The sequence below is a fragment of the Phalacrocorax carbo genome, chromosome 15 (genome assembly GCF_963921805.1).
Source record: "Phalacrocorax carbo chromosome 15, bPhaCar2.1, whole genome shotgun sequence".
Lineage (NCBI taxonomy): Eukaryota > Metazoa > Chordata > Aves > Suliformes > Phalacrocoracidae > Phalacrocorax > Phalacrocorax carbo.
The window spans coordinates 767,930-794,883 of NC_087527.1; the positions used below are offsets into that span (position 1 = coordinate 767,930).

The following is a 26,954-nucleotide window of genomic DNA, read 5'->3' on the forward strand; positions in this document are numbered from 1 at the left end:
ACCAACTCTGCATGCTGCACAGGAAAAACACGGTTTGCCTCTACTCCCCCAGTGTCCCCTTGTGGCCTGTTCTTTGGCATTTGCAGTGGCAAGTTACGGCCCCATAGTCACTAATGAATCAAGCAAATACCCCTCTGTATCCTGCACAAAACACAACAGAACAAAGCAGCTCAGCACCACAGTGATTTCTGAGCGCAAGTCTCTGGCCCTCATAGCATCTTAGCACTGAATTAAGACAGAATTAGTGTATTGCAGTCAGTAGAGGCTGAGTGGTGAGGACCTGGGAAAAAGGCAATCTGAGGGTGCTGGTGAATAGCAAATGCAAGCCAGGCACTAAGAAGGGAGGGTCCCTGCTCTGCCTTAGGAAGCCATCACGGGGAGTTCAATGATTTTTTTTTTTTTCTCCCAAAGGAAAAAGAAAACATACAGAAAGAGGAAAAAAATGAAGAGGCATCAGTGGAAATGAAAAGCCTGACAGCAAGGACTGAGGCAACCTTAAGGTTACTGTGTTTTATGCTATTTATTCGCATTACTTCCTCCCATTATTAAATCTCCCTGGCAACTTTACACTCCATCAATTTTTAATTGTAACTGATGTGACATACATGTTGTCAGAGTCTCACTGCTGCTGGAAACTCCCTGTCCAGCCGTAACCCCATTCTTCTCAGAGCTCCCCACTGACATGTTAATCTTTCCTGCCATCACCCTTTAGACGTGACCCATTGCCTTCCTCACTTCCACCCTATTTTCAATGCTGCGATACTGTTCTGCATGAGCAAAGTGTTTAAATGAACTCAAGTGTGTAAAAGGTTTTCCGAGTTGACACTTGGGAGGTATAGCATGTGACAGTCTGTTTTACATGGAAAACAACCCAGATGTCTGAAATAGCCGCGTGCACTGCTATGAGACATCCCAGATAATTAAACAGATAAGAGTGATTGTTTTGCATGGCAACAGAGGAATGGTGTTGTGCTGCTACCACAGAATGACTGATCTAAGGTCATATCCTCTCTGATTTTCCAGCACTGCTGCGAGGGAGAAGGAAATGGTTTGCCTGAGCTGATCATGCATCAAACCCTCCCCCGCCACAAAAAAAAAAAAAAAAAGCCAACAAAAAACAACCCAACAACAACAGGAAAAAAAACCAACCCCAAAGTAAACAGCCTTTCTAGGAGGCACCAGCTGGAGGAGATGGATCACAGGCTGAAGTATCAGTGTACTCATGCAGCCGGTTCCCAAGGCAGAGGCCAGTTTTGCTGACATTCGTGCCCACTTAGTCGCAGAGTTCCAGGACCATACAAAAGGCTGTTACTCAAAACGTGGGGATGCGCCTACCGCATGAAGTACAAAATTCAAAGAGCAAAAGCGCCACCCTCCCAAGTGCTAAAGATGGATTGCAAGGGAACAACAGAAAGAAAAAAAAATAGAGTTCAAAATGAGAGGAGCTGATGCTTACAACTGAACTAAGCATCGTGTTTCCTCCTATAACATCATGTCCATGTCTTCCTCCCCCAAGCCCCCCAAGTAATTTCAGTTTCACAGAGTACCTAGGAATGGCACCTTCTCTCTGTACTCCTGATGCCCGAGATGTAACAGAAGCCCCCAACCATGTGTGCCAGCTAGTTAAACTCTGCTGCCATTCCCAGAATGCCTAATGAGGACTTCACTTCCACATTTACAGGAGGCTCTCCCATATTAAAACCTTGTGGTTTTATTTTTCAGGGATACAATTTGCCGGTTGGCAAGCAATGAAGCTCTTGCATGTGTCTGTGAAAACACGTAAATAAAACATTCCATAGGAAAAGAAAATGTGAGCAATGGGAGCTATTAAAATAGCTGCCCATTCCTGGAAGCTTCTGACCACATGGACCAATTTCCAGTCTTCCTTCCTCCAGCGCCATTATGTAATGGAGAGATTTAATATACATTTTACAGACAAGAGAGTCCTTGCCTCCTTGATGCATTGCCTTCATCACTGCAGCTCAGAGAATTTGGTGAGTCAGAAATCCCAGTAGTGGGAAGTTGCAGGTTTACAATAATACATGGCTGAACAATACGTTGCGATTGAGCCAACACAGAAATTTCCCTGTTTTTATCAGTGTGAGCACAGAGACGTGGCTCTTGATGTTCCCAGAGTTTTTAACTAAAGGGAATTTAGGAAAAAAACCCTCATCCAACTTGACAGACCTTGCCTTTACACATGACAGACTTCGACTGAATAACGACAACACAACAAGAAAGCAGATACACTAGCAGCTCTAAAGTAAACAAAGCTTAATGTAAAAGCACCTGGGAAAATCCTGAAAGAAAATTACTATAAAACCAGTGACTGGAAAAGACGCTGACAGTACTTGATACAGCTATGCTTCAGCCACAGGCTGTAATTTCATTCTGTTGTTGCATTATGATGATTTCTTAATAGAGAAATGGTGTTTGCTTTAAAAACAAAATAAAATGCTTTAATAATTCTTATCAACCCCAAAATCTTACCAGACTCACTCATAACTTCTCTTTGCAATTATTCAATAGTGTTAAAAAGTTGTGTGATGGGACAGAAATCACCAAGTATTTAGAGGATGTTCTGAGAATTCACAAAGTTTCTTTATAAATTGCAAGGGAGATTTACTGAAAGCAAGAGAACCTTTGCATTTGCCTTCTATGATACAACAGAATGCAACTTTTGCATATTAATAAAAAACTTTTTGTTGTTGTTGCGGTTTTTTTGGGGGGGTTGGGGTTTTCTGTTTGTTTTTGTTTGTTTTTAACTTTCCACTGTTTAGAATCAAAAGGCAATAGTGTCACCACAGAATATTTTTCCTTATTAATTATAAAATATTTTAACAGAATGTACAAGTGCTATGCATAAAAATGCCCACTCTTGAAAAAAAAAGTTGAAAATTTAAAAGATTTTATTAAATTTTAAATCATTCTATGTAAAATATTTGAAGAATTTAGAGGCTTAGTGATTTTAGGGTTCTCCAATGTAAGCACCTGAACCTCCAGGGCATTTCAGGGCTGAAAACTTGCTCTTTTGTAGTTGCTCAGCTCCATGGAAAATAAGCTTTTGTTAGCAGAAGGGACATACAGATTCCTGGTTAGCCCGAGACACGTACACAGGAGGTACCCTGTACTAGCAGTTAGTGATTTGTACACAAGTTTTCTTTCAAACCATGAATTTGGTGACAATAGCTTTCCCTGAAAATGGCACGGCAGCCTCAGGGCTGCAAGGAGGGAGGGAAAGGAACAGGCCTAACGAAACCCATTTAGACAACGAACCCTTCCAGAGGGAAGGTGAGATATGATCCTGCAGGTTGCCCTCGGTCAGAGCTGGTTCTGAAATCCCACAAACAGCCTTGGCCTGTGCGACCACCACTCAAACGTTGGAGAAAGCTGTCATCCACAGAGTGAGGAAGAGTCCAGTATAAATGGAGGAGAACCGGTGGTGGTCTTCAGCACGCCGGAAAGAAAAAGGTATCTTGGGCTGGGTCTCTGCTCTATACAGCAGCCAGTCCAACACGAAGATGTGACCTCAGAGAAAGCATTTAAACACCCTCCTCCCACAGCTGTGAACAGTGTAAAAAATGGGAGGAAGAGGGGGAACATATGCTTTCCATGTCGTCCTCCACTGGGTGGCCCAATTTCTCCTGCATGGAGCTTCAGTGCTTTATCACACAGCAGCTCCCCGAGAGCAGCGTTCGTCTGCAACCAGCTCATCACTTCCCTTATTGTATTACAAATTTGCCACATAGACAAAGCATCCCACACGCTGACTCTCAGCAGTGGAAATCTCTCTCTGATGCAGCCTGTTGTCATGGACACTAAACTCTGGACATGGCAGTCTACAGGACAATAAGCCTGTCCTTCAAGGCCTCACTATCACATCAATCAACTTCCAGCACATTCAGAAGGCAGCATTTCTTCCACATAATTTACAGAGGGAGTAGTATATTCTTGCTTCCTCTGTTCTCACAAATGGAGCATCCTCAACAGTGTCCAGGGCTCACTGACACTGCAGCTCCTCTGCACTGTGCTGGAAGTTTTGCAGTTAACAGGCAAATTGGAGATCAAAATGTAAATTTTCATGAAAAAGCATCTATTCCATAAGGGTACTGAAGTAGGCACAGGGGACAAGGCAAGAGTGAAAAAGCTGCTGACTTTCCACCTGTTAATCACACTGTATGCCTCACTAGCTGGAGAAAAACCTCCAAGGCTGAGACAATTAGACGGCAGGGAAAAAAACCCTCCTTGATTCAAAAGTCCTGTTATGTTTTGCAGTAAGGGTAGCAGGAATAAGCTAAGCACAGTCTTACCTGGATCTGTCCTTTCCCCATTATGCGATCTGTGCTTTCTCCATCCTCTTTGGTGAGCTTGGTTTTGTTGTAGCACTTTTCATAGCACAGAATCCGTAGAGTTTGTGAGCCTTCTAGCTCAATCTCAAACTCCTGCAGGGCACCAGGAAAGGAAAGAGCAATGAATACATCCCAGCAGGACACTAGTCTCTTAATAATCAATATAGTCTCCTCGAAACTCATCAGGAAGTAACAATTAAGGACTGACTCAACTTAATGAAGTTCATCTAGAAATAAACTGAAATTGCATTTTGTATATATAAGGTGGTCAAATCAGAGACTAAGATGGTTGACTCCTTAGTCAGGTTTCACTGAGTTTCAAAACAAAGCATTATTCAAAGAAACAAATTCGCCCACTTTCCTTGCGTTTCATTTTGCTCCCCAGCATGTTTGAGTTGGCTGTGAACAGGCAAAACATCTAGAGCTAATTCTTCCCCCTCACAACAAATAAAGAAAACCACCTTCCTTCAATATATTTTCACTTGTGTCTTTAAAAAAAAAATTCAAATATGCATCTGTTTAAATGATGAAACGCTATAGAAGACTAATTTGTACAGAAACGTTTGTTTAACTATAGCTAACCCAAGAGAGAATGTTCTGCAAGCCCTGACAGCCAAATGAACTTGGTATAAAAGTGTTTTCTGAGAGGCAGTATATGCAGCACAAGTGCTGAGCATGCAGCAAGTTCTTCCATTTGCGTGTTTTCTTCCCATTGCGTGTTGAAGTTTGGCACATGGAGCAAGTCACATAAAGAGAAATCCAGCCTACCTCATTCCAGTTGGGCTCCGTGGTGTCTCTGTAAACTCTAGTTTTAGCCTTGTTCACGAAATACCCAAAAGAATCCACCTCTAATGTGCAGTACAAATCTGAGGAGGGGAGACAGGGACAGAAACTTGAAAAACGTCTAGAATCTCCTAACTTGTATTATCCCTTTCAGTGTGCGTCCTCATTTGCATCTTCTCTGTAGTAGTACCAGTAACACTATCCAGCACAAACCTCATCATCTGGACCAGCAGAGTTGCCTTTATGAAGCTGAAATACTGGCACAGCTGCGTAAACGACCTCAGCACAGACAAGCCCTTCACCTCTAACACGAGTCAGGTGTATGCTATTATCTAGTATTTCCCAAACCAACCCTCAACGAGCAGGTGTACATCAGTGAGAAATGAAGCTTCCCCAGGCAGATATTGAATCCCATCAACACATCAGAGCCAATTTCACTGAGAACAGCATCAGTATAACATCCCTCAGAGAACAGGTTAGGGGCCAGCCATCAAAAACTCATTATCTTCCCAAAGTGGTTAATTATGTGGTATCTGGTGTTTTTGAAGAGCTAGTAATGAGCTGCAGACATTGCCCCTGTTTGCAAGTTATGTTTTAACTGACATTAGCCAGCATTTGGGAAGCCAGTGGTTCAGCAGGAGGAAAGCTGACAGAAAGCATGTACATCCAGTTCACCCCTTTCCTCCGGAGACCGCACGTGCAGCCCAGATAAGAACAGGATCTCCAGCCACGTGGCTAGGTAAGCTCTGCATCCTCATCAATGGCTGAGAAGCATGTTTATCTCTACAGGTGTCTTCTTCACTCTACTTTTTCACCTTTTTTGATCCTCTGTCAAATCACTCCCCTGAATATTAGCACCTCTTTCTTCACACTAAAAATTCCGGATGTCAGAGAATGCTTCCGATTCTTTCATTGCAAAACAAAATACAGTTGAAAGAGTTTGGGATAAGGGATGACTTGTATCTAAAACTGCTGGGTAATTAGCAAACACAGGTTGAAAAAATACTGACAGACTAGGCCTAAAAAATAATGCTGCATGCTGATCCTTGATCCTGATCTTTCTGAGAGTTAACAGTAGCATTAAAAAATTGCATTCCCCTAAATTTAGACCAATGCCCTGATTTCACTTCCAGTTCCCCAAATCACCTCTCCTCCTCAGAGCCATCATCCCAGATGTTGCAATCTTAAACCAGTCCGCTCCCAGCTGTCACAGCACCTGAATTATCTAATCTCGATCAATACCTCTGTGGATTACAGAACTGCAACTCACTTGAACTTTGCTTGAATCCTGTGGCAGAGTGGACGATGACATTCAGGAATCCATAAAGACCTGGAGATTCATCATCTGTACAAAAGACCCAAGGAATTTTGTTACATTCACAGAGGAGCCAAGAGTGAAACACAGTGATGAGATTGATATTACACAGGTTAATGGGTTTGCTGGTTTAGCCTGGAATAAGAGTTTATTTTCTCCACAGTAACTCGTATGGGGCTGTGTTTTGCATTTGTGCTGGAAACAGTGTTGACAACCCAGGGATGTTTTCCTTCCTGCTGAGCAGGGCTTACAGAGAGTCAAGGCCAGCAAGTGGGCTAGGGGGGCACAAGGAGCTGGGAGGGGACACAGCTGGGACAGCTGGCCCCAACTGACCCCAGGGATGTCCCACACCACATGGCGTCATGCTCAGCACATAGAGCTGGGGGAAGAAGGAGGAAGGGGGCGATGTTCGGAACGATGGTATTTGTCTTCCCAAGTCACCGGCAGGCATGATGGAACCCTGCTTTCCTGGAGATGGCTGAATACCTGCCTGCCCGTGGGAAAGAGGGAATGAATTCCTTGTTTTGTTTTGCCTGTGTGCACAGCTTTTGCTTTACCCATTAAACTGTCTTTATCTCAACCCACAGGTTTCCTCACTTTTACCCTTCTGATTCTCTTCCCCATCCCACCAGGGTGGAGTGAGGGAGTGGCTGGGTGGGGCTGAGTTGCCAGCTGGGGTTAAGCCACAACAACGAGGAGAGGGTAAACTGTCCCTAAAGAAAAGGATGGCAGGAGCATATAATCTAGCAATTTCAGCAGAAGAGGAGACTGTTCCAGATTCAGTGCCAGTTTCACCTGTAATACCTTCTGGCAATGTGTGGCATTTCAATGACATTTCTAGGGTCAGCCAGGCAGCATGGAAGAAATTCAAAGGAGAAAAAGTAAAATATAGGGGCTAAATCTATAGTAGTAGATTAAACAGTAATTTAGGGTGGTCTCTGACACAGTTTTGGCCAACCAGTGTTCTTTCAAAGGATTCCCAAGCATAGTTCAAAGTTGTCCCAGGCTAGGACTCCAACAGGCACTCCCATCCCTGGCATGATAGCTGCATGGAAAGACCATTTAATAGTCAATGAATATATTTTGGAGGATGTCCAGGAATATTTTACTAATTTAGTTGTAGCCATATAATTTGGAGCTTGTATTTTTATTGTTGCAGCAGGTAACACTGGGATGACAGACTGTTTTTGTTCCTGCTGCTCTCTTTTTGTACGCTATCATCTACTTCAACTGAACTACACAAGTTGGGTACATATGGTCTCAGTTTTTGTTTTACGGGAACTCTCAGTTTGTTACTCATCATCGGGTTGAAGCCTGTAGCAAAAAGAAACAGAGAAATTCTAGGGGACATGCACAAAGGCAGGCAGAGGCAGGTTTTCACTGCAGCTATACCATGAGAAAGCATAAACCAAGGGTCTCACCTTCCTTATTGATAGTGAGGGGAATGTTGTGGACTGTCTGAAGCTTCACACAGGAGTTTGTCAGCATCTGGAGCTCCACTGATGTGAGTGAGAAACTTTTAAAGCCTGCCAAGGAGATTCAAAGAGGGAGGAATTAAAATTCAAAGCAGGAGCTGGATGCATGTTCCCTCATTCTGGGCATATGCTCGCTGGGCAATGCTCAGTAACCGTACCATGGTGCTCAGATCGGTACTGCTGCTGCAGCCCAGCTCTGCTGAAGGAATATTTAGTTACTCTTTGGAGTAAAAAGTCTCAGGATGGTTCACAGGAAGTGGGGCGGGGCGGCCTCTTATTTTCCTTTCTTACTCAGCCAAGAGTAAGTTTCTCTGGACTGGAGCGAGGTAGAAGGGCACAGCTGCTCCCTCCACCTGAAGCTGCACAGAGCTCTGATCAACAGGGTAAATGGGAGAGTCGCTCCACACACCTAATAAGTGCTCTTCCTACACATTCCTGCAAGCAAAAGTCCCCCAGACAGGCTCAGGTGTACAGAGATACAGAGACAGAAGACTGTTGGGCTGTAGATTTCAACACAACTCTCACTTTTTGCAGGGACCCCCAACCCACTCCTCATCCCCTGGACTCGTCCCCTCTAATAAGATCACAGTATTTGTACCAATGCTCAGCTGAGGGACACTCACATTTCTTCTGCTGCTCCCGGATGTTCTCCCTCCACTCTGCCCTTTCATAGTCCGATGAAATAAGGAACGTGTAACTCTGCCAAGGAAAACAGAAGAGAACGGAGTATGCGTTAGTCTGACCACTGAGAGCCGGCCTGCCTGCCTCCCCCCTCTCCTATGGACATTGTTAGATATACTGCCCTAGTACTCCTGCCAGTTGCCCCACATCACAGCGCCGTCAGTGACTGGCAGGGCTCCGGCAGGGTGCCTTCTCAGCAGGTGCCAGCACTACCTACACAGAATCCTGCAGCTGGGGCTTTCACAGAGCTCCACCCCGCAAAGAGCAGCTGCGTCCCTGGCAGCGTGAGGCCCCACGGCAGCTCTGTGCCACTCCTCACAGCGGCTGCACCAGGACATGCAAAAGCCTGCACAAGAGGCCTAGACACTGATGCAAACTGAGGAAGTGGGGACCAGCTGCTGAATTTTCACTGAGTAGCAACAAGATCTAGCAAGAAGCCTTTGCCACCTGTATGGAAGGGCGACAGTGAAAAGTTACAGCGCTGTCAGAGCGGAGGATACACCTCTGGCACATCGAGCATCCCACAGCCCTGAAGGAGATTGTTTCCAACTATTCAGCATCCCTGGTGCCAAGTGCAGCATCCAGTGCTAAGGAGTCAGCCCTGAGCGTGCTAAGCCTTGAATTTGAAGGGGATTCTAGAAGGCAGCTGCTGCAGAGCTTTACCTTAGGTAGAGAAAGCCATTTCTATTGCTCTGCCTGGGCAGGTGCTGAGGTATGGGATTAATTTCTAACATTATTTTTTAAATGCCAATGTTGCATACGAATTAGTCACAGCTGTACAAGATGTCATCACAACCTTTGCAGTATCAAGGGTTAGGTGTCTGCTGCTTGGTAAGTGCTTTCAGGCCAGACAGTAGAGGGCAGGAAGACCTCCTTGTACCACAGTCTATACAAACACACGCACTCCCCTTGACCTCTGCCTTGTTCACTGAGGGAGACCAGAAGAGCCAACTCACCTTGCCGTTGCGATTGTGTACCCGGAAGGCCATGTTGGGAGACATCAGCAGTAGGAGGGACTCCTGCTCTGAGAGCTTCTTTTTCAACCTCTCGATGACCTTGCTGCCTTTATTGGCCCGCTGAAGGGTGGGAGAGAGAGGGAGACGGAAGACACCTGTCATTCTCTAATGTTTGCCCCCATTTACACTGACAGGCATTTTAAGATCCACAGTCCCTCCCCTCTGTAAGTAGCCAAATGGCCCCAGGCAGAAGAAATACGGTCAACAAGATCTGCAGGGCTCCCAGGTGCTCAGGACGATGTTACCTGCCGTATCTGTACACTCAGACTTGGCTCTGTTCCCCCATTCCAGCTGCCCCATACAGAGGTGCGGAGGCGCGTGATCACTGTCCCAGCTCTACTCTCTATTTTTTGTTCCAGAGGCTGCAGCAGCATCACGACACTGGGCAGCCATAGGACACTGCCAGGTCCTCCACAAGCATCCTTAACTAAGGAGACTGAAAGGAACTTCTCTAGAAGCTGCCCAGAACTCTGTTGCCAAAATTCTCTCCCACCCACTGATCCATTTTCAACAGATGTCAGCTAAAGCCAAGGTTTTTCCTGGATAAAACGCAGTCCCAAACCCAGCCACATATATTGTTTGGCACTGATGCACCGAAATGCGTATCTTAGACTTGTCAGTAAGAGGCTTCCACACAGTGTTCCTCCTAATACCTTACTTTTTCCAGGAAGCCCTCTCTGAAAGCCAGCCAGGGCAGAGAGGCAGGAGCATATTCTTTGGAAGTGCAGATGATAGTCTTCTCATGGTACAAGCAATGTTATTCATATCCTGTTCTACACACCAGCCGGCTTTCTGTTCTCAAACTCTTATTTCTTTTTTAAGTTCCAGGAAGGTTTGGAGCCTAACACCTCTGACAAAAAACATGTCTTGCAAGCAAAGAGAAGCCTATGCCAGAGACACCATATCTGTGTCAGACTGTCCAGTCAGCATAATTTGTGTTCTCCATATATTTGCTGGTGCATTGACACCAGTGAAGTCAGAAAAAGCTTCAAAAGCATAACTGAGCCTGCAAAAATTCAGAAGTACATGGCTTCTGACCAAAATTGCTTGCAGGATCATACTTAGCCAGAAACTGGCATGCCATGCTCCCAGTCCTTCCCATGTCCACAGCATAAGAGCCCCACCCTCCACATAGATGCTCGGAGACGGCAGTCACAGGCAGTCCCATACGGGTAGAGGAGCTACTGGGTACAACTACAGGGACTTTTTGTTTTTGCCGCCTCACAGGACACCATCATTCAAGCCAAGCACTACAACAAGCAACAATGGGCTGCACCACCAGCCTCTGCTGAATGGTCTGTTTTAGCATGACTCCCCATGCTGTGCAGCTCTGGTAATGCTGCTTCCACCAGCACCTCACTCAGCAGAGACACCGAGTCTGTGCTTGGCATGGAGTGCTCGACCCCTTTTACCTTTTCGCGCTGGATGTCATTCTTGATCTGGGATATCTTGATCTTCATGGCATCCAGTTCCTCATCAGGTACCAGTGGGATATTGGGCACTGCCTCAGACTCATCCACCATTTGGAAACTAAGGTCAGTGAGTGGAATGTACCATTTGCAGTCATATTGCTGGCTTTTTCTGAAAGACAGAATGTCCAAACCTATTACTATTACCAGTGTTTGGCAACACCCACTCCCCCTTCCCACAAGTCCTTCCCCGCTATAGTGTGTAAGATACAGAAATGGGCACAACTTCACTGTGACGCCCATGTGGAAAAAGTCTGGTAAAGGGCTGCTTTCCAGCAAGAAAGCCTAGAAGGGCCGGTAGCCACTACCACAAATAATAAAGCAACTTGTTATCTAGTTCTTTTCATTCTAAGAAACACAACGATCTTTTGCAAACCCCTTTCAGTCCTGTGTGCTCTCCCTTTGAAGCCTCCATAGAAGAAAAGTGAAAAAGCCATGCCATGCCTCTGGCCTGGCTGCTACTATGGTCTAAACCCAGGTCTCTCCTGCCTGAGCTAGGAGGGCCAAGTGGGGTGTGTGAGACAATATGTATAAACTTTTGTGTAATCCAACCAGAAGAGAGAAACTACAGCTCATAACTGCCATTCTCCAGTGATTTCACCAGGATAACCAGTTCACTTTTTTAATGTTTCACGTGATTTATTCCCTCTCCACCTCTACTGTCAGGAACATCCATCCGCGCTTGGGAATGTCCCACTCTTTTGAAAGTTCATTCCTCACAAGCATGTGCCTCAAAAGGGGCTGGGGACAACTTTTTTCTTGAGGAAGGCAAGATGATGAGAGGAGACCTCCCAAGCAGAACATTTACCAAATGAAGAGAAGCCCTGTTTAAGGCAGGTGTGTTGGTAAAGGTTCCTACCCCCTCACTTGTGAAGAATGTCAACAAAACCATTTGCGTGGCTGTACTTTGGGGCTGACACATAATCTCTTTATTGTACCTTCTCCATTTGTCTGCAGACTGTTAACTGGCTGTAGCTGCAAGGCCAAAACTAATAACCTCGGTAACAAAATAAAGCGAAGAAGAGTCACCTATTAAAAGAAAGGGTTAAGTAGAAAAATGAATGGCATTTTTCCAGAATACCAGCAGCTAGAGCACATCTTATTTTCCTAGGAAGGCTCGGGGCAGGGGCAGGAGGAAATAACCTTTCCTGAGGGATCAGGACTTGGCCAAGGTCTCATATAATAGACAATACCTTACTGCTCATTCCTTGTCTAACTACATCTTGTGGATTATGGTTACCCACGTGTGGGGTATTCATATCCAACTAAAATTTCTGGCTAAACCCAGGATTCTGCAAAAACTGAGATGCAAAGCACATAGTCCAGAAGCAAAGCCTCACCCTCCAATCTGCTTCTTGAGCTTGGCACACAGGAACAGATCAGTAAAAAGAAAGACATGACGTAGCTTGCGAGCACCCTCAACCAGCTCCACCATGAAACTGTCCTTCAGCAGCTGCCGGTGCTGGTGAAAAAAACAGAAAAAAATGTTTCAGTTAGCATCATAGAATGGTTTGGGTTGGAAGGAACCTTTAGAGGTCATCTAGTCCAACCCCCCTGCAGTGAGCAGGGACATCTTCAACTAGATCGGGTTGCTCAGAGCCCCGGCCAGCCTGACCGTGAATGTTTCTAGGGATGCAGGATCCACCATCAATTCCTGGGCAACCCGTTCCAGTGTTTCACCACCCTCATTGTAAAATTTTTTTCCTTATATCCAGTCTAAATCCACCCTCCTTTAGTTTAAAACCATCACTCCTTGACCTGTCACAACAGGCCTTGCTAAAGAGGTTGCCCCCATCCTTCCTATAGTCCCCCTTTAAGCACTGAAAGGCTGCAATAAGGTCTCCCCGCAGCCTTCTCTCCCCCGGGCTGGAAAACCCCAACTCTCCCAGCCCGGCCTCGCAGCAGAGGGGCTCCAGCCCTCGGAGCATTTCTGTGCCCCCTCTGGCCCCGCTCCAACAGCCCCGTGTCTGTCCCGTGCTGAGGGCTCCAGAGCTGGACACAGTGCTCCAGGTAGGGTCTCAGCAGAGTGAGCAGAGGGGCAGAATCGCCTCTCTGAACCTGCTGGCCATGCTTCTTTCGATCCAGCCCAGGATACAGTTGGCCTTCTGGGCTGCAAATGCACGTTGTTGGCTCATGTCCAGCCTTTTGTTCACCAATACCCCCAAGTCCTTCTTCGCAGGGCTGCTCTCAATCCCTTCATCCCCCAGCCTGTATTGATACTGGGGGGTGCCCCCACCCAGGTGTAGGACCTTGTGCTTGGCCTTGTTGAACCTCATGAGGTTCTCACAAGCCCACCTCTCCAGCTTGTCCAGGTCTTTCTGGATGACATCCCGTCCTTCTGGTGTGTCAGCTGCACCGCTCAGCTTGGTGTCACCTGCAAACTTGCTGTGGGTGCACTCAATCCCACTATGTCACTGATGAAGATATTAAATAGTACCTGTCCCAGTACAGACCCCTGAGGGACACCACTCATCACCAGTCTCCATCTGGACATTGAGCCATTGACCACTACCCTCTGGATGCGACCATCCAGCCAGTTCCTTATCCACCCATCAAAACCGTATCTCTCCAGTTTAGAGAGAAGGATGCTGTGGGGGACTGTGTCAAAGGCCTTACAGAAATCCAGATCGATGACACCCATAGCTCTTCTCTTGTCCAACGATGTAGTCACTCCATCATAGAAGGCCACAAGGTTGGTCAGGCAGGACTTGCCCTTGGTGAAGCCGTGCTGGCTGCCTTAGATCACCTCCCTGTCCTCCGCGTGCCTTAGCATAGCTTCTAGGAGGATCTGTTCCATGATCTTCCCAGGCACAGAGGGGAGGCTGACAGGACAGTATTTCCCTGGATCCTCCCTTCTACCCTTTTTAAAGACGGGCACAATGTTTCCCTTTCTCCGCTCCCCAGGGACTTCCCCTGACTGCCATGACTTTTCAAATATGACGGAGAGTGGCTTAGCAACTCCATCAGCCAGTTCCCTCAGGACTCTGGGGTCCACCTCGTCAGGTCCCATAGACCTGTGTATATCCAGGTTCCTCAGGCGGTCACGAACCGGATCTTCCCTTACAGTGGGAGGGGGTTTAGCTCCCTGGTCTCCATCCTGCGGTCCATCGGCTTGGGAGGGGTGAGGAGAGAGGTTACCAGTGAAGACTGAGCCAAAAAAGTTGTGAGTACCTCAGCCATCTCCTCATCTGTTGATATTAGGCCACCATTCCTGTTCATCAGCAGGGGTACGCTTTCTTTGACTTTCCTTCTCTGCTTGATGTACCTGTAGAAGCCTTTCTTGTTGTTCTTTGCACCCCTTGCCAAACTCAGCTCTGGCCATGCCTTGGCCCTCCTGACCCCATCCCTACACAACTGGGCAGCGTCCCTATACTCTTCCCAGGATACCTGTCCCTGCTTCCTCTGCCTGTGCAGTTCCCTCTTGCTCTTTAGCTTGACCAGCACGTCTCAACTCAGCCATGCTGGTCTCTTCCCTTCCTTGCCTGACTTCTTACACCTGGGAGCTGAGAGCTTCTGCGCTGTATGGAACATGTCCTTAAAGATCTGTCAGCTCTCCTCTGTTCCCTTGCCCCTGCAGACCGTTTCCCAGGGGCTCCTGCTGAGTAACTCCTTGAAGAGCTGGAAGGCTGCTTTCCTAAAATTTAGGGTCCTGACTCTACTCCTCGATTTTCCCATATCCCTTGGGAACGTAAACTCCAGCAATGCATGGTTGCTGCAGCCCAGGCTGCCTCCAGTCTTGACATCACCGATGAGCTCACTTTCATCGGTGACCATCAGGTCTGGTATTACATCTCCTCGGGTAGGGCTGCCTATTACCTGGCTCAAGAAGTTATTCTCAACACATTCTAGGAATCTCCTGGATTGCCTACTGCTCACTGTGCTACTATTCCAGCAGATGTCAGGGTGGTTGAAGTCCCCCAGTAGGAGAAGAGCCTGCGAGCGCGAATCCTCCTGGAGTTGGAGGAAGAAGGCTTCGTCAGTAGGCTCCCATTGATCAGGCAGCCTGTAGTAGACACCAACCACAAGTTTCACTTTGTTGCCTCTGTCTCCAATTCTTACCCATAAGCTTTCGACCTGCTCGTGGTTATTCTTCAGGGACAGCTCTTCACACTGTATCCATTTCTTGATGTAGAGAGCAACACCTCTGCTCCCCCTTCCTTGCCTGCTCCTTCTGAACAGCCTGCAGCCATCAACAGCCACATTCCAGTCATGGGATTCATCCCACCAAGTCTCAGTAATGCCAACTGGGTTGTAGCTCTCTAGCAGCATGGCAGTTTCCAGCTCCTCCTGCTTGTTTCCCATGCTGTGTGCATTAGCGTAGAGGCACTTCATCTGGGCGGTGGGCTGTCTCCTTATTGGAGTGCCCCTTGATACCCTTGAGGTGTTTCATGGGAGTTTCCTTGTTGGCTTCTACTACCTCAGGAGCCCCCAGCTCGTCTCCACAACGCTTCTGGGCAACAGGCTGGGGGCTCATACTTGCAGCCTGTCCCTCTAACCATTGTGTATCACCCCACAGTTTGTCACAAGCAAGCCTGATCTGTTCCCCCTCCCACTTCGTCTCTAGTTTAAAGCCCTGTCAATGAGCCCCGCAAGCTCCTGAACAATATGAGCCCCAGAACAATATGAGCTCCAGATTTGGCACTTGGGCAACACTTGCCTTAGACATTACTCCTACCAGAGCCAATTCAGTAAATTGGTCTAATTAAGAAAAAAGAAAAAAGGCCATTAAATGTTCCTTGCTGTAAGCTCTGCTCCCTGCTGCTGCCCTCCCTCCCAGGGGCAGAAATGGCCATGCATCTCCTTTATTATCTAGTTCTGGGTCAGTCTTCAGGCTTCTCTCCATGACCTGTTCCTGAGCCCAAGTGTAATTTATTGTGAGTCATTGCCCAGTTTCTGTGTACCCACGGGCCAGAATCACTGACAGCACACCATCCCCTCACACACCAGCAGAGAGCAGCAAACACCACTTTTCTCAGGAGTCACTCACAGCCACTGAATTCAACTTAAGCTACCCCACCAGGGAGAAAGAGGAGTGAACACCTCCACTCCCCATTCTCAGCAGTAGTTTGTCAACATTAACAGATGAATGCCATTGCTGCTGCTTTATTACAAGTACTGTTAAGGGATGTTTCCTGAACAAAATGTGTATCTAGCAAACTTCTCAGCAGTCCCTTATCAGCCTGTGTTTAAATTGGAACATCTGGATATGCCCCCCCATCTAAATCTCTTTATATATTATATATATAATATGAACATTCCCCAAACCTGGAAGATGCAAAGAAGCTGCACAACCCTGATGACTTTATTCCTGTTTCTCGTTCCACAGAGCTTTACAACCTCCTAAATAAGAGGCACACATTGGTAGGCAGAAGGATCACTTTCCTAATTCTCTTATGGCAATTCCATAGGTGAAAGACAAAAAGGCTGTCTCAGTGCCAGTGCTCCAGATAGCTGTGTGCTGTTACCAGTGATCAAGCCAGGAGTTTCAAGCCCTGCTCCATGCTCAGGCCTTCTGCTCTGATGTCAGGATCAATGAGGGCACATCTGGAATAGATATCTCCCATTGATTTTCAAACAGAAGTCGGGGTGTTCAACCTTGGGCAAATTTTATTCCCACCACTATCTGTAACTCCCAGTGTTGCCTTGCTTCACAGCCAGTACAAGCTTCTCCACACAGGTATGCAAAGGTCTTTCCTGACCTATACTATTTCCTCGTTATTCCAGCTAAAAGGATGCTGTCCTGACACCAGTGAGCAACATGTTACACATAACATATACGCCTAGACAGCACTGTGGTAGGGGATAGGAGAGATCTAACACCGTCCAGATCCAGCACTAGCCAACACCCCCCTCACTGTCTGCCAGCCTTCTCCAGGTCCATGCTCAGGACTTGTCAGTATGACTCACTCCCGACCTGCAGTATCTCTTGTGATCCCCATGCTGGGAACGCCGTACACAAAAGCTGTCCATTTCCAAGAGGCAGCTGTGCTCAGCTATGCAGCAGTATGCAACAGCAAAGCAGTTAGCCTCGGCAATATCAGGACATCCAAACCAGAACTGATGCCTCAGTTTCTCAGGTTATGCCCCACGGGTTTTGTTTGCTGCATGACTAACAAGCCCTGAACATATTTACTGCAGAGGGTGTGGGAGTGCAAACCCCCACACGCTGCCTCTCCTTCCACCTACCATTCTTTCCATCTTGGCTCTCCAAAACGAAAACAAACCACATCAGTCCTGAGCCCAGCAGGCATCATGGCAAGGAACACAAGGCAGAGAAATGCCCTTTGCAGACATAATTCTTGTTTCCACACTCTGCCCTACAGCACCCTAAACTTCCTGACATGGACTAAGAGCCTGCATTTCCCTGTCTGCAGCTGCACTAGCACCACAGCTAGCTGTGTCAGCGTCTCATCTTGGTGTTGCCTTCCATTACACAAAGGTCCTGGAAATCTGTGAGCAGCAGCAAAAGCTGCCCCTTTCCCATAGCGCCAGGAAGCAAGGCTGCTCCCTAGCAGACTGTTGCACCATCTTGGGCAGGAGTCTGTGGAGATCTGGTATCCAGCAGTGATTCAGGCTCAGAAAGGCCTGTACATATGGTTAATGTTTATTTTTAGGTGGGCGTGACCCTCCTGGCTTCTCCTCCGTGGTTTTGGAGAGAACGCCTACCAGCATTAATGTGTTTGCTGTTGATGTGCACTTGTGCGTGCCTCCCCCTCCTGCCTGGTGAACAAACCCCAGGTAGGAAATGAGAAACACTGAAGTTTAAAAATAAATTAAAAAAAAGGAGAAGGTATGTTGTCAGTGGCAAAAACACTCTCCACAGCTGCAATAAGTTTCATTTGGGAGCAGGGAAAGATATTTTCTGAGCAAGCCAAAACCCTGATCTCAGGTTTCTAGATCTGATGCATATTAATTACACTGCAAATCAGCTCAGCTCCTCCGGGGCAATGAGAATAGCTGCTCGTTGCCAGCTCAACCTCTGCTCATTGTCCTCACAGCTTACTCATCTCTGCTACCCAGCAGGATGTGGCATTGAACCTTCCCTACCTGGCATGGACATGGCACGGTCCTGACCTGGCCTTCTGTCCCCCTCTGCCAGGCACTGGCAGCATCTGACATCAGCCAAGACCCCAGCGCAGCACCCTTCCGAGAGCTCCCGGCTGAGAAGCACCCCAGGGCTAGTCCAGAGCACAGACTCAGCACCCCATCCTGGGAAGATGTCTCTGGTGGCAGAGACAGGCCAACAACATGGCCAGCAACATATTTTTTCACAGGCAATGGAGGGCACAGGCCCATGAGGGCTGCTGGAAGACTGAAGGATTTCTGATCAGCCCCATGGCTTCGGCACTATTCCTGTACCATCATCTAGACCAGAGCATTTTGAAGATAAGTATGTCCTCAAGTGAATGGGAAGCCCATACACAGGCACAAGTGACCTTTGCGCCAGGCCTCCACAAAATAAGAAAAGAGCAGCCGATCAGTATTCCCTGGAGCAAGGCTACAGACCTCCCCAGTCCAACCATGCCACCCCTTCTCCTGCCTTCTGAAGCTGCACCTAACCTGCCACTGCACAGTCCTTGGCTGTCACCATCCAAGCAGACTTCCCCCAAGCAGCCATGCTCTCTGCACCACATCTCCCCAAAACCCAAGCAGAACGCTCAGCTGTACGATGCCAAAACAGGGGCGTGATTCAACAGCCTTCATACTTCCTATCTGGGACTGAGGTGCCGCTCATTTGCACGGAGCTGATTTTGACCAGCACTCCTGGGTACAAAATACCCTGACTGACATGACACACAGTGCTACCATGAGGCAGCAAAAAAATCTTTGGCAGCATGATCTCCCAGAGAGAGAGTTGGGTGGGAAAAAAAACAAGGCTGTATTTCCTAAGCTTGACTGGAACAGAAGTAAATAGGTGAAAGGGATGTATTCCAGGCAGCCACTCAGAAGAAAATACTCGGCTTCCCAGACCTTTCAGTCTTCATCTCTTCTTGCTCATGAGTTGGTTGGGAAGGTCTCCCTTCAACAAGCAGCAGGGGTAAACTGCCACAAAAGCAACCAAGTATCTGGGGAGGAGAGGACAGGAGAAAACGTCTGTGGATCGAGTCAGAAAATCTCTCCTCAAAGAGGTGTGGAGCTTGATATTAAATCTAACTACCAGTTTCTCTTGGAAAACAGGACTTTCGTTAGGGCTGGGCACAACAGGCATGCCCCAGGCTGCTCAGCATCACTGGAGCAGAGGAGGGGCGCTTCCAGCAGAGGGTCACATCCTTTGTTGCAAATGATTCATCTTGCCGGGAGGGTTCAGCAGGTCAGAGGGAAACAATAAAAGGATTTCCCAGCTAACTTATCAGATCCCTGCCAAACCCCACAGCAAAGGAGTGCAGGGCACCTTCCCGGACCTCCTGACACGAATCAGCCCATCCTACCCCACCTGGTTGGAGCCAGCAACCCCTTGACAAGACTCGTGCTGGTCAGATGCCCATGCCACCTCAGCTCCACAGGCTTTCTTTAGCAGTTTGGGAACCAAAGCCCACGTTGGTCAACTCCTCCCACCTAGGGCCAGCAACAGCTATTCCTTTGGTGGCCTCCTGTCAAACAGGGTCTCCTGAAACATGAGGTCTTTTGGCTGGGCGATCAAGCTGTCATGACATACAATAGCCTATGTTTCCAAAGTTACTCTGTTTGCTAAGGTTACCGAAGGTGCTAACGGTTTTCTAAAACACCCTAAAATGACATACAGACTACAAAGACACCAAATAAACATCCAAGAAAACATAAGCTTGGGATCAGAGTGGCAGTACAGTGACAGTGACCCACTCTCTTCCAGACAGCCCCAAGACTGTCAGGTGACCAGCACAGGAGCTCAGCTCAGCTATAGAAAGATGTTCCAGGAGGCCTGGGGGAAAACTTCCTATTATGTGTCATAATGGAGTGTATTAGGACCATCTTCAATCTCTCAAACAAGGCCTCGGTTGACTGTTACCTTTAGTAGCTCTTGCAAAGCTCCTGTACTGGTCCAGTATAAGTCCCAAGTCTCCTTTCTAAGCTCTGCTTTCCTTTGCATGTTTTCAGCTGCTGCTTCTCCCACCCACCTCAGTGCTCTGGACAAAAGAGCTCTCCCTGTACCTCTTTCAGTGCTTGGATATCCTCTTTGGATTGGCTATTGCTGTCCTCCTCCTCTTACCTCTGTCAGTGCACATCTCCCCCTCCTCTGCTACCAAACTCACGACTACCCGTATGCTCATCTATTCATCCTACAGTGTTTTTGTGCTGCTTGCATATGATAAATCCTGCTGCTGTCACGTCCTGTTTAACTCCAGGAAGTGTGGCAGAAGACCAGCTTGTCCAAGACACATTACAAAAGGCGAAATCAAAAAATCTACTCATCCAGAACCACAGCTGTACAAAAGGCTGTCTCCTCACTTGTGTGCTGAGGAAAGAGCTCATCCGATGTGGTGACAGCAGAGGGCTGCAGCGTGCGTGGGTGAGAGCCCTGGGAAGGACTGGAACATGTGTGATGCAGGAGGAGGAGGGTAAAAACGGGAGATGGGTATTGGCATATGTCAGTGAGGAAGAGGTGGTTTGGCTTTCTGCAGAGCGTAGGAAGAAAATTATTCCTTGTGTGCATGTGTTGCAAGACCAGCACTGGAGAATAAAGGGATGCTCTGCCTAGGGAACTACACTGGCTGCTCTTTGAGCATTTTAATAGCCTTTCTTTTTTCTTTCCAAAGCTCCTGTCACCAGGACTTCTCTGAACCCAGCTGTAAGACAGAGTGTGAAGCATCCAAGATCATTTTTGAGTGCTCTGTTGCCAACATCTGCCCAAGGCCTCCAGAAGAAGTAGGCACCAGGCCTCAAGCCAGACACAGCTACCTGAGTCTAAGTTTAGCTCCCAGCTTTTCAAAGGCTTTCATTTGCAGTTTTGCTCCCTTGCAAATATCCTTTGTGCTTTCCCTTCCCTGGCACACTTGGTCTCTACCAAGCTAAATGGAAGCCTGAGGCAATGACATCCAGCCCCCTGACTGCAGTTTAAAACCACATTTAGAAACATGGTAGAGCAGCTTGCCAAACAGCCTCTTCCCTCCAGGGCAAAGGAAAAGGTGCACAGCCGTGTAAGGTGATCCAACACGTGATCTAGTGGGCTTGATCCCAGAAGGAACTACATGTCAGCCCCATTGTGTCTGGACTGGTGCTTGATGAGACCAGAACTAAGCCACTCAGCCAGCAGAGTGACCCAAAACCTAACATTTTTAGGAAGCTCCATTCCTCCAAGCCACTGTGGGCTCACACAAATACCGGTGTGAACGCTTCAGAGAGGGTGGGACTGCCCAGCCAGAGGCAAGATAGAATGGCAGCCACCACCACTCGGGTTGGTCTGAACTGCCCTGAACAACATCCTGCAAGGACTGTTAGACGAGCAGCAGTCAAGAAAGAGCCACCATCTCCCAGATGAATTCAGTAATTTTTTTGCAGTTTGTTTAATTCCTACTTTACAAGAATGTGCTGAATTAGCTGGAAACGCAAAACTTTACTTCTGGCAGGGAAAGACAACACAAGCTCTTCAGTCATTTGCATCCAGGCTTAGTTGAAAAAAAAACCCATGCAGTCCATATAGCTGCTCTGTTAATAAGACTAGAAAGGTTATTACTCCCCTCCTTCTGACACATAATAGCGGCACGTCCTTCACCTCAAAGCATTCACTTTCCTGCTTCCCCAAGGGACCATCCCCAGCAGAACCTTAAACAGGTTCCCTATTCAAGCCAAGAGGATAGTGGTGAAGGTGGATCAGCAGCGAGCAAATAAGATGCCTGCTCCACGGTCCTAAAGGGTGGAAGATTCTCCACCACCCACATTCTGAGTCAGAAAGTACAGTTCTATTCAGACCTTCTTCCCCTCTGTGCATTTGTTTGGTTATTTAGAGGGTTGGCAAAGTGGATACCTGCAGCTCATCCATCAAAAAAAAGTAAAACAGTAAAACCACGAAAGTAGAAAGATGGGAAGAAAAGGAGGGAGCAAAAGAATGTAGCAGATCAGGCTGAATGGAAACAGACCCAAAAGCCCAGATAAGCCCTCCTGGCTGCCCTGTGTTGCCAGTCTGAGGCTGGTGCTCTCCTGGCTCCTCCACACTGTGGCCCTCACCAAAGCGAAAGGCAGAGAAGACTAGCTACAGTCAGTCTGGCAGGCAGCAAGCACCAAACTGTGTGTTCGTACGCTTAACCCACCAACACTGCCTTCCCTGTTTAGCCCTTTCTGTCCCTCTGGTGAATTGTTTTACTCCCTTTGTTCCCGTCTCCTTGCACTATCTCAAATACTCATTCAGCCCAGCAAATTAAACCAGGTCCACGCGTCACAGAAAACTTTCAGTTTATATGCAAGAGTCTAGAATTAGAAAAAAAGCCTCCTGAGCCAAGCAGAACCAGGGGGCTGGTGTGCAGGAAGGACACCTGACATTACGCAGGAAGACAGCCGGCAGGTCAGACTAAGTCAATGCTCCCAGAGCAGGGAATCACCTTTTTCAAAAGGGAGGAATACCGTGCAGCTGAGCCCGTACTCTCTCCTGACCTGCACTCCTCTCCTTAGCAGCCTTGTCACTAGGGAGATTAACAACTGGCTGCTTTCCTCAGTTCAAAGCAATCCTGAAAAAAAGAGCTGGAGCAAGAGGCTGGCAACGGAGATTTCACTCCTCCTCACAACGCACTCAAAGAAAATATTCCACATAAAAGGCAAGGACTGGGAAAAAAAGATAACCAAGATCAGCACCTAAGCAATACACAAGGGGAAAGGGCTGTTTTCCCTCCTTCCTTTCCACCAAGGAAATTTCAAGCGGGGGGGAGGAAGACAAATAATGAAAAAAGCCATCAAAGCAAGCTGGTGAATCATTAAAATAAAAATGCATTATGCATTGAGAGCAGTCAATTAGGAGATGCAAACTGCACACTGTCCTGTCACCCTAGGGGAAGCACAAGCAAGGCGAGGGGGAGGAAAGGATAAGTAGAAAAGGAAAGATTTACAGGCATAAACAAAATCCAGCTATGACCTCAAGCTGGGTAGCTTGTAGGACGGAGCAGCCATCACTAACCCACGGGGAGCAGCTGGGAGCAGCCTTGTGTCTCTGGATTACTATGCAGAGAGTGGACATACCTACTCTCTAGGCACAGAGTGGTGTCAACTGGGGCATTACTGCTTTGAAAAAAGTGGAATATTGGTGCCAAATGACTAAAGAAAGTATCCACCATCAGATTGCCAGAGTGGATAGCAAACTCTGGGAAGCATCAGAATCAAGTCCTTTCCTTCCCTGGGCTCAGTGCAAGCTGTGTGCAGTGGGGGAGAGCACAAAGGGTTCCCAGTACCCTCCAGCACACCCACAGCCCTCTCCTTGGGTATGTTCCCTTCTTTCCCTCCCCACATCACACATGGAGTCACTGCAGGACTGAACAGGCCTGCTGAGCCCAATCCTGACAAGCCTCCCCTTCCTGCTTTCTAAGATCTGACAAATACACCACTCCAAAAATATCATTCTTCTGAGCCTGCTCCTTAGCCTGGGTTCCGGCACCTCATTAGGATTCTGCATGACACTTCCCAAAGCCTGCATCCCTCCTTGAGATGCTGACAGACAACCAGAGAACACAAAATGCCCCCTCCCCTACGAGGGGGCGTTCTAGCCTGTGATTTCTGCAATGACCCGATCAGCATCTGCTTTAATGAGGCCATCTACTATCGATGAGGCCCTGGTGACTGATGTCTGAGCTTCCCTCTCAGCCTCCAATTGCTCAGCCCCTCCTCTTCTTTTCTCAGCTGTAGAGTTCCTCAGTTGACAAAATGAGACAATGACTGAGACTTGCAGGACAAATTGCACCGAATTCCCAGTACTGCAGCTTCTCACAAATCTTTGTCAGCTGAAAGTCAGTTTAACAACTAAAAGCAAGCATGTTTAGCTGACAGGATTTGGGAGTACATCATGAAGGTTCATGGTATCTTAATAATCTCCTGGGCTTTGTAAGAGATGTTTCCGTACAGGGTAATTTGGGTCACTTTTGATCAGCCAGTGTCTCTGGCATGCTGCCACAATTCCTCTTACACATACGCTATCTGAGCTGCACTGCTCTTTTGTCCAATCTCCTATATCCTTCTCTCTTTTAATACTTCTGTCAGTCCTGGCCCTTCCTCATCAGAAAGGACTGAATTGCCTTCTAATGAAATTACAAGGCAGATGAATCAATCCCACTGAGGCATGCAGGACTTTACTGTTGCGTAGCTCTACGCCCTTCTTGCGCAACATTGCATGCAGGTAAAGGAACTGCACATCTTACACCTGTCAGGGTGTAGAACAATTCCTAGCAGAGCTGAGGAGAGTTATATTACACCCTTAGGAGTCAGTCACCTCCCTTAGTTTTCCCAACCCATTCCATTTGTTTTGCTTCCTAGTCCCATTTACAACAGTCTTTAGAAATGAGGATGTGAAAATTGAGTTTTATGGCGAGAATGAAGATTCTGGAAAACAGCTTTTCCCAATCTTTCATGATTTCTGATGTTTCTTCACCTTCTCCTCTTCCCAGACTTCCTGTTTGGTTTCAGTTTGCAGGTAAAACACAAATCCATTTAGTGCAGAGCAATACGTATTATGGAAATTATGTATCACAAATGATTATAAAAATTCTAAGGACAACTCTAATCATAGTTTTCTCTGGGGTTCCAAACAGTTTTCTGACCAGAAAACAGAGAGGAGCTGTACCACATCTTTAGAGAACAAGGACACTGCATAAACTGTATCTTAGCAACAAACGGATTAACAGTGTAACTTCCTAGTCTGCTCTACAGAAAAGGCACAACCAGTATTTAGAAACCGAGCAAATAACGAAAGCAGGAAGACTCACCTCCCCCTTCTTTACAGTCATCGACTGCCGACGCGGAGTGATCTCCTCATTGATGCTGGAGAGGAAGTTCTGCGAGATCCGCAGAGCATCCTGCAGGAGTGGATGATCAGGGTGGCCCACTGGAGTGTGCTTAAGCAAATCCTGACACCAGGAACACAAACAAAGAACAGAACCATGAGTGGCACTGGAAAGCAGAAGGGCCTGAGGGTTCCTAACTAGGGCTGTAGGACAAGATGCTCCAGCTTCTTCTTACAGATGAAAGCAAGGCTTTCTCTCCAGAGGAAGAGGACAATATTCTGCAGTTCTTGGTAACATCACTGCAGAGGTAGCAGGGTCCTACCTATGGACTCCTTCCGCTTAGTATAAAGGGCAGAGGATCTTATGCAGCATGATAGGTTTATTTTGCAGTCCTGCAGCTCCATGGAAAATTTGAAGGGCAAAGAAAATAGGAAAGGGGCCTAAAGTTTGAAAACTACCCTTCAGATACTTACATGCAGGACAAGTGTGCTGCGAGTCACTCGATCCACCGGCTTGTATAATAGAGCTGTGGAAAAAAAAAAAAAAAAAAAGCAGCAGGAACATAAGGAGGAGGTACCTAATTACAGCCCCTACAGAGCAACTTGACCAATGCAACTGAATGTACAGGCACAGGTTTATTAACCAGTAGGATACTGGAAAATTCCCTTCTCTAAGGTTAATGTGCTGCACAGCCAGTAAGACACACACAAACACACAGAGGAAACAAATATGCTCCATAGCAAACAGATGCCCACGTGTGAGCACGTCCTGCCAGACAGCAGATGAGGAGCACACAAGGTGTGCAGAACAACTGCACACAGCATGGCACGCTTCTGACAGTTCCCTGGGAACCTGACTGGTCCCACAGGGCAGAATCGGGCCTTGCGCTCTTAAAGTTGCCAAGGAGGTCCCCGAAAGGTTGGCAGTACACCCCTCCTTCTGGAGTTCAGCATGATATGTTGAGCGCTTCCAAATCCTGAGAACAGGCCAAAACAGGAAGGGGACTGACTTTTATATTAGTGAGCATGGAAGCTTCTTATAATATGGGTTGTCTTCTACTTCTGTGCATAGAGACAAACACCATGGAACCTGATCTTGACCAGGCTCTCTAGATGCTACCGTAGGGCAAAAACCATATAACAGTAACTGCTAGGGTTGTGTTTGTGCTATCACTGCGTAGCAGATGTTCTCTTAAAATCACAGCAGCCCTTTGGTTGGCCTGGTTTTGCCCAAAGGGACTGATGGGGCTTTAAGCTGGGCAGGGGCTTCCCCATGCATGCATGCAGCTTTCTATGCACAAGGTCTGCTACTTAGGAAAAGGGAACTGATTTCCCAGAAAGAGTCAGCAGAGATTCTGTAACCTTCCAGCATTTAAAACAAAAAAGGGAGATTGGAGGTTTGGCAACAGCCTCTGCACAGTCCTGACAAACCACCGTCTCCTCTGCATGGATCACTCACTTTCCAAGGAATTTTTCGTCGTCTGATCTTTGGATTCCTTTGTGCTTCTAGCCTTTAGATTCTAAAAGAAAAAGAAAACCCATGTAGCAGACGGTCAATCACCTTGAAATGTCATATTAGAACATAAGAGACTATCTGCTTCTCCAAGGGAGGGCCTAACTCTGAATGGAGGACAGCTCTATCACAGTTCAAGTCAGTGAAGGAAAAATGTGCTTTCCTCCTTGGTAAATCCACCATTGCCATGTCACAGGCACCCACATATCTCAAATATTAAGCAATTTTCTTAGGAATGTGTATCAGCAGAGACGTAGCAAAGCAGGGAACCACCTATAGCGACAGGGATGGTGGAGTTTTTAAATCACCTGCAGGAGAAAGACATGTCCATAAGGATGCAGCATCTGTCACAGCATGTGTATACCACCAATAAATCAAGTACAGGACTGTGATTCAGTACATCCAGGTTGTACTTCCTTAGACCCGTAGTCAGAGCTGCGTGACCCTGGACAAGTCTGC

General features: G+C 47.3%; 1 protein-coding gene and 1 long non-coding RNA gene across 2 annotated transcripts in view; one reads left to right on the top strand and one right to left on the bottom strand.

The window, feature by feature from the left end:
- The window catches only part of BCR (BCR activator of RhoGEF and GTPase), a 111,793-nt gene that overhangs the window by 16,221 nt on the left and 68,618 nt on the right, over positions 1–26,954 (bottom strand). Inside the window, exons 6-16 of the mRNA XM_064466411.1 lie at positions 26,442–26,502; positions 25,457–25,509; positions 24,966–25,106; positions 12,429–12,550; positions 11,032–11,200; positions 9,560–9,679; positions 8,546–8,621; positions 7,869–7,973; positions 6,403–6,477; positions 5,118–5,215; positions 4,311–4,442 (exon numbers count right to left, since the gene is read on the bottom strand). Of these exons, the coding sequence (XP_064322481.1) occupies positions 4,311–4,442; positions 5,118–5,215; positions 6,403–6,477; positions 7,869–7,973; positions 8,546–8,621; positions 9,560–9,679; positions 11,032–11,200; positions 12,429–12,550; positions 24,966–25,106; positions 25,457–25,509; positions 26,442–26,502 (1,152 nt within the window). The remainder of the gene's footprint in view (positions 1–4,310; positions 4,443–5,117; positions 5,216–6,402; positions 6,478–7,868; positions 7,974–8,545; positions 8,622–9,559; positions 9,680–11,031; positions 11,201–12,428; positions 12,551–24,965; positions 25,107–25,456; positions 25,510–26,441; positions 26,503–26,954) is intronic.
- Positions 276–2,710, top strand: LOC135315826 (uncharacterized). Its single transcript, XR_010375310.1, has 2 exons — positions 276–500; positions 1,024–2,710. It is a non-coding gene; the product is annotated as an uncharacterized LOC135315826 (long non-coding RNA).